Raw genomic sequence first — 11783 nt, forward strand, 5'->3', positions numbered from 1 at the left:
GCTCTGGGACCATGTCACTTACGATTTAAAATGTTTTACCACTATAGAAGACTTTAACTTGGAAGCACCCAGAGCACTTTCTGGGTGGCAGCTGAATTGCTCAGGGCTGAGCCAGCTCCACTGCTGCTGGCAGAGCTCTCTGCCCTCGGGGACCGGCTTTGCTCCAACGAAGCTCAGCTGCATTTTAGCAGAAAACTGCTGGAAGATGTTTTGGGGGGACACCTCCAAGGAGAACCAACCGGGGGATACAGCGTCCCCAGCCCTGGATCAGAAGTGACCGCAGAACAGCAGAGAAACACAAACCAAATATATTTAAATGAACCAGTTGACAGAGGGGAAGCGTCATGGAACCTCCTGTGGGCTCGTTCCTGCCATCGCCATCGAGGTAGAGCGAGACCGCATCCGGCACCGAGCTGGCGAGCGCTTCTGCACTGCTGGTCCCCCGTGGCTGCACGGCCACCAAAAATGCTGCTGAAACGTCCTTAATTCCTGCTCCCTCCAAGGCTCCGGCTGCCCAGGTCCTGGGGAAAGGGAAGGTACGGAAAGCTCTGGTCCCCCAGGTAAAACACCGTTGGATATTGCACTCCATCAGCTGTTGCACGCGATGCCTCGGAAAGCAGAGGGGTTGTACAACGGGACGAGAGCTGGGTTTGGTGGCCGTGTCTGGGGGATGTCTGCAGGCGTGCGTCGCTGCCAGCCTGAGCTTTAGCCTTAACCTGGGGCATCAAGGCCTGAGTCAAATGGGATTAAAATAATTTGAGGCATTCCCGTGATTTTGCTTACCTTTTGACTGAGTGTAGATGTCTTGAATTCACTACTTGGTAACCAGCCGAGTAGGAGCTCTTTACAAGCCTTGATTTCAATAGGGCATCTTGCTTGAGAAAGAGTTAATATCCTGGGGGCTGGTGGGTGGGAGGCTTACAGCAAGTTACCTGATTGATACACCAAAAAAGTACATGTGCTGCCAGCATCGTGCTAGCTGTTATCTTCAAAATAGATATTTCAATACGCATATGCATATCATCTCTTCAATCTCACCATACCCCATCTCAGCAAAGAAGCTGCCTGCTACTGATATTTGGATTTGGGTCTTATTTTGCAATTTCCTTTTGAATACCTCATTTTTCAGATTGTTATCTGCTGCAGCAGCATCTCCTGCCCCACTGTAGGAAATGAGCCATTTAAGAATGACAGCCATTTGAGAAGGATATTTGGGGACAGATCAGTTCAATAAGGGAGGGGGGAAAATTCCAGCAAGAAATGGACTTCTAGCTTGGCAGTTCCCAAACTGTTGTGGTAAGTGGAATTTCACAGGAGATTGGTGAGGTTATCGGAAAAGCTTTTAATGAATTACTCTTAGAAATGTGTCATAGAGGAAATTATAGAATCTGATCCATAGGATGGGTAATGCCTTTGCTCTAACTATCAATCTATCTGTCAGTCTATGAATCATATTATATGGTTCCTTTATTCATTGTATCAAAGCTTTAGCTGAAGATACCTCCCTATGTTAGCCATTTATAAATAGTAAGTATATAGGTATTGAGTGAAAATTTAAAGTACTTTTTGGAAGTGAAAGCTCACAAAATGAATGACCCTGATTGCCATCCTTTATTATAAATCTCTTTAGTATTATGGCCAAAATTCCCAAGCAAAGGGGCCCAGTTCAGGCATATGTGTTTTCTGATTACGTGCCTTAAGTTCCCTTAACTTCAAGAGGATTTAAGCGCTCATCTAGAATTAAATCTGAGGTGTTTCAAATGCAGAGGTGTTGAAGGGCCTCTGACCTTTCTGGCTGGATCTTGACTGATGCAAGAGCCTGCCACGAAACCCATGGCCTTCTTTTGGTTACTTTCGTCTATGGGTTTTTTTCCAGATTATAGTTATCAAATATTTCTCATGGATTTAAAAAAAAAAAAGAAGCGTGAGAGAGGATAAAAGCAAGAAGAATAAATTTCAGTTCTTGTTACTATCAGTGCTGCGGTGGAGCCCAGAAGCTCCCGTCAAGTATCAGATATGACCGAGGCGACAGTGTATAAAACCATTAAGCTCGATGATAACGGCAGGGAGAGCATGGCTGTGTAAGGGGTGCATACGAGAAGGACTTGCACATACAGTAAGACCCTCGCGCAGAGGGAAGGCCGGGTACATTTATTTTACGTCTGCAATGTCAGACCACTGCTTTCAAGTGGCGAGCCTGATCTTCAGTTGATGAGGAGCAGCGTGAAGCTCAATGGGACCATTTTGGTTGATTGCCACCAGGGCTAGCTGCCTCTCTCTGTCCCCTCCCAAGACCTCCAGCGCTTCGCTGGGCGTCACGCCGACCGCCGAGACGCCTCGCAGGGAGGATGAGCGCTTGCGAGTGGTGAGTACAACACCCCGGGCTAAAGCGCGGCGGGCAGCCCTTCTGCAGGGAGGGAAACGCTCTAAGAGGGAAGGATAACCGCTGCTACGCGGCACCTTTCTGCTAAGTTTCTCAGTCCTCGCTTGGCCGGGCTCTGGCTGCAGGGATGCTGTGCCGCGGGTCCGGGAGCAGCGGCGGAGCGCGGGGATGCTGCAGCCCCCGTCGCTGGTGACACCGCGCCGGCTTTTTGCGGTGCTGGGGGCAATTACGTGTTCTTGCTGGGTGGCCACGGTTGGCAGACACCCGGGCGCGAGTCTCAGAAAGGGCTCGTGATTTTGGCGGGAGCCATATTTGTAACTTCTCTTTTTCAGCAAGCACTGCGCAACCTCCCCCCCGCTGGCAATGAGGCTTTTGAAAACCCTTCTTAAGACGGGCACCCAAAAATGAAGTGCGAGGAGCACTAGTCATTTTTGAAAACGAAGCCCCAGATTTTTGGGCACATCACCTTAAAGACAAAAAGCAAAACCAAAAACTGTACCAGTGTCGTGGTTTAACCCCAGCCGGCAACTAAGCACCACGCAGCTGCTTGCTCACTCCCTCCAACCAGTGGGATGGGGGAGAGAATGGGAAAAAAAGTAAAACTTGTGGGTTGAGATAAATACAGTTTAACAGGACAGAAAGGAAGAAAATAATAATGATAATAATAATAAAAGAATCGGAATATACAAAACAAGTGATGCACAATGCAATAGCTCACCACTCGCTGACCGATGCCCCGTTAGTTCCCGAGCAGCAATCCGCCCCCAGGCCAACTCCCCCCAGTTTATATACTGGACATGACGCCACATGGTATGGAATACCCCTTTGGCCAGTTTGGGTCAGCTGTCCCGGCTGTGTCCCCTCCCAACTTCTTGTGCCTCTCCAGCCTTCTTGCTGGCTGGGCATGAGAAGCTGAAAAGTCCTTGACTTAGTCTAAACACTACTTAGCAACAACTGAAAACATCAGGGTGTTATCAACATTCTTCTCATACTGAATCCAAGACTATACCAGCTACTAGAAAGAAAATTAACTCTATCCCAGCTGAAACCAGGACAACCAGCAAACCTTGGTCTAAAACATGCTTTGAAGCAACGGCAGCTAAACAGATTTAAAATAATTTGGTTATTTCTTTCACTTACTTAGACAAAATACTTTTCTCTTGTTCAGGTGGGTGCTTGCTGCCATCTCAGCTGTCACCTTGATCCTATACGCTCTCCTCTTGCTGACACTTTACATCATGCTCAGCAGGAAAATAGGTAATTTACTATCTTGTTGGCTTTATCTGTTGTGTTCCTCATTCTCACTCGCAATCGTCCAGTTCAGAGGGGGAAAATCATTTGCCCAAAGCTTCAACATCCCCCAGTTTGTAAAGCACAACCAAGTCCTTGTTCTGGGTCAGGTTCTCGCTCCCGCTCCGGGGAGCGACCGGCACCGCTGCGGAGCCCACATGGAGCGAGTGCGGGAGCTGGGCCCCCCCAGGGACCCGCCGGACCCCCGGGTGGATTGGGCACGAGCATGGGACGGGAACGGGTCAGGGCAGGGACTGACCACCAGCATCGCTGCGCTGTGCCGGGGGGCCAGGCTGTGGCTAAGGGAGGCTACCCCCGTGAGCAGCTATAGGTGGTGTGGGCAGTATCAGATAGGGTTATACAGCCTTTTGTTGTTTCAAAAACATTTTCTTTTATTGCTTTTATTAGTTAAGTGGTGGAAAAATACCATCAGAACCCATTTGCAAAATATTAATTCGGATGAAGCTACAGTTTCCAGCAGGAAAATCTTTCATGCAAAACTGCTGCCCACATTTGTACACAGACAAGCTCTGTGTTTGGCCCCGTGGGTCAAACTAATTTCAAACTTGCACAGGAAGAGGCCCTGATGCTGTGATTTAACACTGGAGTCTTTCATCATGGGAGAACAGGGCACGCACTTAATCATCCCAGTAATTGAACTGATAGATATTTGCCTGCTCCAATACATAAAAATAATTATTGCCATGCCAGCGGCTTGCACTGAACTGGCTTTGCTGTGGGGCAGTGCTGGGGCTCGGAGAGCGGGTGGGGGTCCGTGTGGCATGGTGTGTGGGGTGCGTCAGACACAGCCGGCGTCTTGGGCTGGAGCAAGATGCTAACTCACCTCTCGGTTGCAGCCAGCCATTCCTGCAGCAAGCAGGCGAGCAGCAGCCCTGCAGCACAGCCCCAGCAGCCTCTGACCTCTTCAGCGGGAGGGGAAGGGGTACAAAGACCGACCTACATGGGTAAGGGGATCCTGCAGCAACGGGGTTTTGTCCTGGCACATGAATATAAACGTATGGCATTGCATGTGTGCAGTACTCTCTTCCTTAACCAGCTGGGAAGACCCTCACCTGCTGGCCTCGGGGTGGAAGAGGGAGCGAGCGGCCGGGCGCAACAGCCGCTCGCAATTCCAGTTGCCTCCTGCCTCCTCCGGGCTTGCCCTGCCCGGTTCCCCATGGGCAGGGGGATGGCGAGGGGAGGGATCGCACTGATGCCTTTTGGATTTTCAATTTTCACTCTCGAGTGTATTTGCTTTTTCTCCCCGATTAGTTTTTTCCTTTAGCCCCCCCTCAAGTAGCGATGGAGGTGGTAATGTTTCCTCTTTTTAAGGGAGCAGCGACACGTCTTCAGAGACCTCGGATGAGTCGGACAGCAGCCCTTCCAGCCCGCAGGTACGGCCATGGCAGAGAGCCTTTGCCAAGAGCAGCCTTGAGACCCGCAGAGCGGCAACGGGGGGACGAATGCATCGAACCCTCTTGAAATACTGGCAGTGAGGCTGGGGTGATGGTTGTCACCTGCCGTACACAACATTCCCCATTTAGAGGGAAGCATCCCCAGGAGCCAGGGAGATCCCTGGGCACATCCCGGGCACCTTGAGTGGCTGCACGCCTTTGTGTGGGTTCAAGGGCAAAGCCATCCCCAGGGGATGCCAGTGCCTGACTTGGGGTTTATGTCTGGTTCTGCAGGGCCCTCGCTCAGAAGAAAAGCTCAATTACACCTCCCTGGTTTTCCCGGGGAAAGGCTGCGGGCCAGGCTCCACCAGCGACTACGAGAACATGAAGACCGGGGCGGACTACGTCAATGTGGACCCAAAGAAGAGGAAAGCAGATTTCTGGACCTGCTCCAGCCCCGTGGCATCCAAGTCCATCGAGTACACCGAGGTGAAGCTGTGACACCCAGGATGCTGCTGGCGGGGTTTCGGGTCAGACCGCCGCCGGGACGGGGAGATGCCCGAAGCCCCCGGCAGCCACACGACCAGGGCTTCCCCTTCCCCTCGCCTCGGTCGGCGCCTGGCACGGGCTGACGCCTGCCAGCTTTTATTCCTTGTAACACTCTAACCCGCTGATACAATTTGCTTGGTATTTTACTTAAATGCATCACTGTTCCTGAAGGCTGCTGAGTGTGGGATGGCGCAGAGAAGCGTTCCTCCTACCCAGGCTGAAATGTGCTCTCCAGTTTTGTGTGATGGCCCTTTTTCTCATTTCATGAAAGCAAATGAAACATCCCCCCCTGCCCCTCAAAATGGGATGTAGTTCGGGGAGGGAAACGCAGTGATCTTCAAAATATCCACCCAAACTGGCTGGCAGCTCCTCTGAATGATGCTTTCTTTGCTGATCGGTGTCATAAAATACTTTTAAATACGGTTCCTCCACCAGCTTTGCCCTCGCTGCCCAACAAGCCCTGATTCATCGCCCTCCCCTGCAGCCCTTTTCCACTGATGCTCAAAATCTTTCCAAGTCCCCATCACTCCCAGAACTGTCACTGGGGCTGGGGTGGCCGCGCAGGCAGCTTGACCTCCCCGACCACGCATCAGAGTTTCCTCCCCCAGCTGAAAGCCATAGTCGTCAGCCCAGCTGGCAAACAGCCGACGGATTCCCAGGGGATTTATATCCCCCCTCCTCAGCTGGGGAGCAGGGGTTGGTTGTTGGTTCCCTTGGGTTGTGAGGTGCACAGGACTGGACTGCAGGTTTCTATGTGAGTGTAGGCAAGTGGAATCCCACTGTGTCTTGTGGGGAGGGGCACTATTCCCTGTTTCCCAGCTTTTGCTTTTCCTGCTTTGTTCCTGCACCAAATGCCCTGGGTGCAGGAGTCAGCCTCTCCTTGCCTGAGCGATGCCTGCACCCAGCAGAGCTGCAGAGGGGGGGTCAGTGCCCTGGGCTGGGGCACATGCTGCTTGCCCCCCCCGCCGTGATCTGGCACCACGTTTCACATTTTCCTTAAGTATTGGTTTAATTTCCAGGGGACTTGAAGTAGAGCACTGCAATTTTCTTTAACAAAACTGAGTTGGGGGCCTTCCAGCTTGCAGAGATAAGCTTGGGATTGTGAACTGAATATGCTTGAAGGCTGTTATCTTCTCAGAGGTGCTGTTTCCCCTGCTTGACAGTGATTATATTTGTCAGGTCACCTTCATGCTCCCGAGGTCCAGGAGAGCCAGTGCCCAGCCAGCCCTCCCCACGGCTGGGGCTCGCTGCCCTCGCTCTGCTGCAGCAAATTGCTGCTGCAAATGGAGCTGGTTCCTTCCCATCACTCTGCATTTTGTTACTTATGATTTTTCAAGAAATAACTTTCAACGTGCTGGGAAAGGGGAACTGTGCAATAGCTGGGAGCTCTGTTAGGGGGATGGAGCTGCTGCCTCCCAGCACAGCCCCCCTCCATCAGGGATGGAGCTGCCCCAAGTGCATTTCAAATCGGCTCAGCCGCGATGTGCTTTAATGAAAGGTTGTGAGACAATTGATTTGGTATCGATCCTGGGGGCGTCAGGCACTCTTGGGTTTATGACCTCGTTGTGCAGATCTGGCCCAACTTGAAGGGCACATGAAGGAAAATGCTCAAACCCCCAAACAATCTCTGGGAAACTTTGCTAAAGGCCAGGAGAGGTGCGTTAATGGAACTGGAAATGAGGTCAAAAGCAGCTAGTGGGAGTTTCTGGAAAAATTGATTCAAATGCTTGGTGATTAAAAAGTGAAAATAATTTAAGATTTCAAAACACTTTACTCTTAATGTCTTATTTTTACAGAGTTAGCCTGCGATAAGAGAGGGAATAATGCACCTTTCTTGCAGGGAATCCAGTACCTTTGTGCTTGCTGGGGCACTTGTACATCCCCCATCACTAGCTTTTGAACTGGACTCCCAGAGCAAAAGGATGCTCTTGCCTGCCTCACTCGTGCTTTCTTCTTAAACCAAACAGCTTCTGGGAGACCCACAACACGCAGGGGGAAGGACGGGGGCCAGGCTGGGACTGCAAGGCCATGGCTCGTTCCTGGCTGCCAGCCACCCCTCCTCTGTGCTCCCAAGCTCCCTGAAGCCGTCCCTGAGCCCTGGGTGGTTTCAGCGCTCTGATCTCTGCTAAATAAGACAAAAGCAGCAGCAACTTGAGAGCAGCTCTTTAATGGGATGCAGCAGCTGTTGAACAGCACGGAGCAGCCCTGCACAGCGGCTGGGGGCTGCAAATAAACCTGATGGGAAGTGTCAGGGCACGGAGGGAGGCAGGATCTGCCTGGGCAAGCTGGAGCTGGGCCAGGGCTGCTCCCAGCAGCTCTTTGGTGGTGTCAGGGCTGCATTTCGGATGCTTGCACCAGCCCGCTGCGATGCCGCCGTGCGCAACGGGAGAGGACATTTCTTCCCTGTGGCTTTTGCTCCATCCCTGCCCATTGGGAGGTGGGCAGGGGGTCCAGCTCCAGAGCTGCCGGTCAGCTAGAAGGCAATGCTATGCCGCCCAGAGGGGAGAGTGTGGTGTGGCCCAGGGCGTGGGAAAGCTGTGTCTGCTCTGCCCGCAAAACCCTGAGGATGGGAGATGAGTAACTTGCTTGCAGGGAGCTCTCGAGCAGATGTAGCCACGTTGCCTCCTGCTGTGCTCAGGCTGCTTTGCTGGCATCTGTTAAACACCCAAAGCTCGAGTCCCTCCAGGAAGACGTGCTGGTGCAGCATCCCTTGGCAGACACCTGGGTTGTGAGGCATTCCTGGAGGAGAGCAGCCAGGCACCGAGAGGCTTCCTAACGTACGAGGGAGGTGCATGCTGTGGTCAGGCAACAGCTGATGGGGCTCTGTCTATCGTCCCCGATGCTCACAGCAGATGCAGCGTGCACAGTAGCAAGCACGCAAGGGCAAGACGGACAGCGATGCTTTCTGGGTGAAGCACACAGCTTCCTGCAAAATGAGATGCTACTAGGTGGGGAGAGACACAGCTCTGCAGTGACAACGTTCGTGGTGTCACATCTGGTGGCAGCTGTCTCCAATGGAGAGATGTGCCTGGGGACATCCGCAGCCTAGAGCGTGCCCGACTCGGTCACCACCTCCTCGCAGGGGGGGTAGAAGTCCTTGGCGCTGCCCCCGTGCAGGGGGAGGCTGGCGGGGCTGGGGTGGTGGCTGTGGCTCAGGATAGTGGTTTTCCTGCTGCAGAGGCTCCCGGTGGACGCCAGTCTCCGCAGCCCGGGCCGGGGGCCGCCCCAGCAGGACAGGCAGCGTGCTGCGTCCTGGAGCAGGTGCCCGCTGAAGAACATGTAAATCCAGGGGTTGCAGCAGCTGCTGAGGCTGGCCAGCAGCATGGTGATGGTGAAAGCCACGTTGGTGGACTCTGGGAAGGCAAGAGAGAGAGCTGAAACATCTACCAGGCTGGGTGTGATCTGGGCAGGGTCCCAGTGTGCAATGGGCAGGACTTTGGGGGCTCCTTCTGGCTCGGGCACGTGTCCTTTGTCCCGTTGCCATCCCGTCTGATGGGCATTTCTTTGGGTAGGAGAGTTTGCAGCGTGGCAGGCAGAGCTGGGCTCTAACTTTGGCTGTGGGTTGCAGGTGGGTGATGTACTGTTAATGGGGATGTGCTGGAGCACATCCTCAGGGATAGTGCTGGGAGATGAGACCCAGCAGCTTTTGGACCTTCCTTCAGCCTGTTTGCTGGCCAAAGCATCTCCCAGAGCCTTTCAAAATCTTGGATAAATTTCCTTCTACCCATGAACAGGCAAGAAGAGCTACTGAAAATTTCCAGAAAAAGTTAACCTATGAAACCAGAAATCCACTTCTGAAACCTCTGCAGCTGGCTCAGCAAAAGCCTTACGGGCACTTGGTGTTCCACGCGAAGGACCTGCTCCAGCAGCACGGCTGCTCTGTGAGGCTGTGGGAGGGTAGGAGCAGCAGGCACAATTCAAACCCTCCCTGCAGTCACACAGCAGACACAGCAGCTCCTGAAGCAAATTCCCGCATGAGGGGAGAAACACACACGGCAAAGATATTCCCACATCTTTACACGTCCCTACAGGTGATGGGCAGAATCCATTGCTTTTCAGTGGGTGTTCTGGTGAAAGCAATGATTTGACTCTGCAAACTGTTTTCTATAAATACTACTGGGGAGCAAATCTGTAGTCTTCCCCGTGATTTTTAAAATGACAAAATAAGACAGCTCTTGCTTGTTAAAAATGCAACGGGTGTGTTGTGTGCGTTGGGTGCCCAGGGCTCTGCCTGCTGCGAGCTGCAGCCCAGGATCCCCACCGCTACTCACCATCATCAGGAGCATCCTCGTCCCACACCGACCACATCTGCATGCTAAAAAACGGTGCCCAGCAGGCGACGTAGGCCACCACAATGACAAAGGTCATCTTCACCGTGCGGATCTTGGCACGGGAGATGGTCCGCACGCTGCTTACCCGTGAGGGCTGCCCGCTGGGGCATTGCCCACTCTTCTCGGAGGAGCAGGGAGCAGGAGGGGCAGCTGCTGCAGGCCCCCCCGAGCTGGGGGCACCACTCTGGGTCTTGCCCTTGAGGTTCTTGCAGATCTCGTAGCAGATGAGGCTGTAGCAGATGGTGAGGATGCTGACGGGCAGGATGAAGATGCACAGCGTGGTCCAGGTGATGTAGGCTCGGGCTCCCCATGGATACCTGAAGTCCGCCCAGCAGTCCAGCACCCCCGAGCCCTGGCGCACCTCCCGCAGGGAGAAGATGAAGATCTGGGGCAGGCTGAGCAGGCAGCTGAGCAGCCACGTAGCCCCGATCATCACGTAGGCCTGGCGGCTGGGCTGCTGCAGGGTGTGCAGCGGGTGGCACACGGCCATGTAGCGGTCCAGCGTCATCATGATGAGCATGTAGGTGGAGGCAAACATGCTCAGCACCTGCAGGTACTTGACCGCCCTGCAGAGAGGGTCTGGGCCCAGGAAGCGGTACGTCACCTCCCAGATCATCTGCGGCAGCACCTGGAAGAGCGCAACGCCCAGGTCGGTCAGCCCCAGGTGCAAGATGAAGAGATGCATCCGGCTCATCTTCTTCCTCAGGCGGTACATCGCCAGCAGCACCCCCACATTGCCTACGGTCGCTACGGCCAGGATGGTGGCCAGCACCCCGATCTCTGCCTTGGCCAGCTCCTCATCCCGGGTGTGCAAAAGGGTCAAGTTGGGGTCCCCTGCCAGGGTCTGGGGGCTCAGCAGCTCCTGGCTGTGCCCAGACCGGCTGCGATGAGTGCTGTTCCAGCCCCATCCTGGCTCCATCCCTTCAGGAAGCTCTGCAGGAGCACAGGCAGCTATAATGCTCGTCTCTGATGGCCTGTTAAACCCTTCCCTGCCTCCCCAGGGCTGAGCTGTCGGGGTCAGTGCTGCCCCTGAGCACTGCTGCGCCAGCTCCTCTGCCCCCGGCCGCGGGGGGGCTGGACATGCCTCCTCCAGCGGTCCCCAACACCGGTGCAGGTCGTCACCTCCTCTGCCTTCTGCTCCTCAACATCGCACTAATCCTGTGCTGCGTGGCTGCGATTCCCCTCTCTGGCTGGGCTGCTCCGTGCAAATATTCCCAATAAGTGAAGAGGTGCAAGAGCTCCTGGCTCAGTCCTCAATCTTTTTCTCATCTGCACTAAACATTCCCAAATCCCTGTTTCCCCCTGGACTGCTCGTCTTGTGTGCCCCCTCTACGCCCTGCGCTGGTAAATTGAAGGGGAAAGGGGAGTCGTCTTTGCTGCTTCTTTTTAGTGCAGTAAAAGTAAGAGGAAAACGCTACAGAAGCTGCATCTCTTTGGCCTTCTCATTCCAATAGCAGAAGTCGGGCGAGCAGTGTCCAAGTGCCCGTGTCTCTGCGGGAAGCGGAGCGACCGTCTGCCGGCGATGGCTCTTGGTCTCCGTGCGTGTGAACGCCGTCCGCCCGGGTCTGGGTTTTATAGCCTGGCAGCTCCCCTCCCTGGCTGGCCCCAGCCTCCTGGCTCCACCACGCCGGCTCTGCCGCCGCGCTGTGCCGAGCGCTGCCGGACGCTGCAACGGGCAGGTGAGAGCTGGTTCCCCTCCTGCCCTTCTCTCGGGAGCTGCTATCCATGGGCTTTGCCAGGGGCTTTTACCAAACGCGATTTCTGGGCGAGAGCCAAAGGCTGAGAATCCTCCTGCGCTTCCACCCTTGTCCCCCGCATCCCCTCTTCTGCAGCGTG

At 54.1% G+C, this 11783-nt stretch overlaps 2 protein-coding genes across 2 annotated transcripts; one reads left to right on the forward strand and one right to left on the reverse strand.

Moving 5' to 3' along the window:
* Positions 1-917: 917 nt before the first annotated feature.
* RHEX (regulator of hemoglobinization and erythroid cell expansion) lies at positions 918-7372 on the forward strand. Its single transcript, XM_052815593.1, has 6 exons — positions 918-1296; positions 2263-2365; positions 3552-3640; positions 4531-4638; positions 5006-5067; positions 5362-7372. Exons 2-6 carry the CDS (start codon positions 2349-2351, stop codon positions 5566-5568), a joined length of 483 nt encoding a protein of 160 aa, XP_052671553.1. The 5' UTR covers positions 918-1296; positions 2263-2348; the 3' UTR covers positions 5569-7372.
* A 457-nt stretch (positions 7373-7829) lies between these two features.
* AVPR1B (arginine vasopressin receptor 1B) lies at positions 7830-11480 on the reverse strand. The gene is made up of 2 exons (XM_052815219.1): positions 9888-11480; positions 7830-8969 (listed from the first exon to the last, which is right to left on the reverse strand). The coding sequence occupies exons 1-2, from the start codon at positions 10864-10866 to the stop codon at positions 8662-8664; spliced, it is 1287 nt and encodes a 428-aa protein (XP_052671179.1). The 5' UTR covers positions 10867-11480; the 3' UTR covers positions 7830-8661.
* Between the last annotated feature and the right edge of the window lie 303 nt (positions 11481-11783).

The sequence above is a fragment of the Harpia harpyja genome, chromosome 19 (genome assembly GCF_026419915.1).
Source record: "Harpia harpyja isolate bHarHar1 chromosome 19, bHarHar1 primary haplotype, whole genome shotgun sequence".
NCBI classification, from domain to species: Eukaryota; Metazoa; Chordata; class Aves; order Accipitriformes; family Accipitridae; genus Harpia; species Harpia harpyja.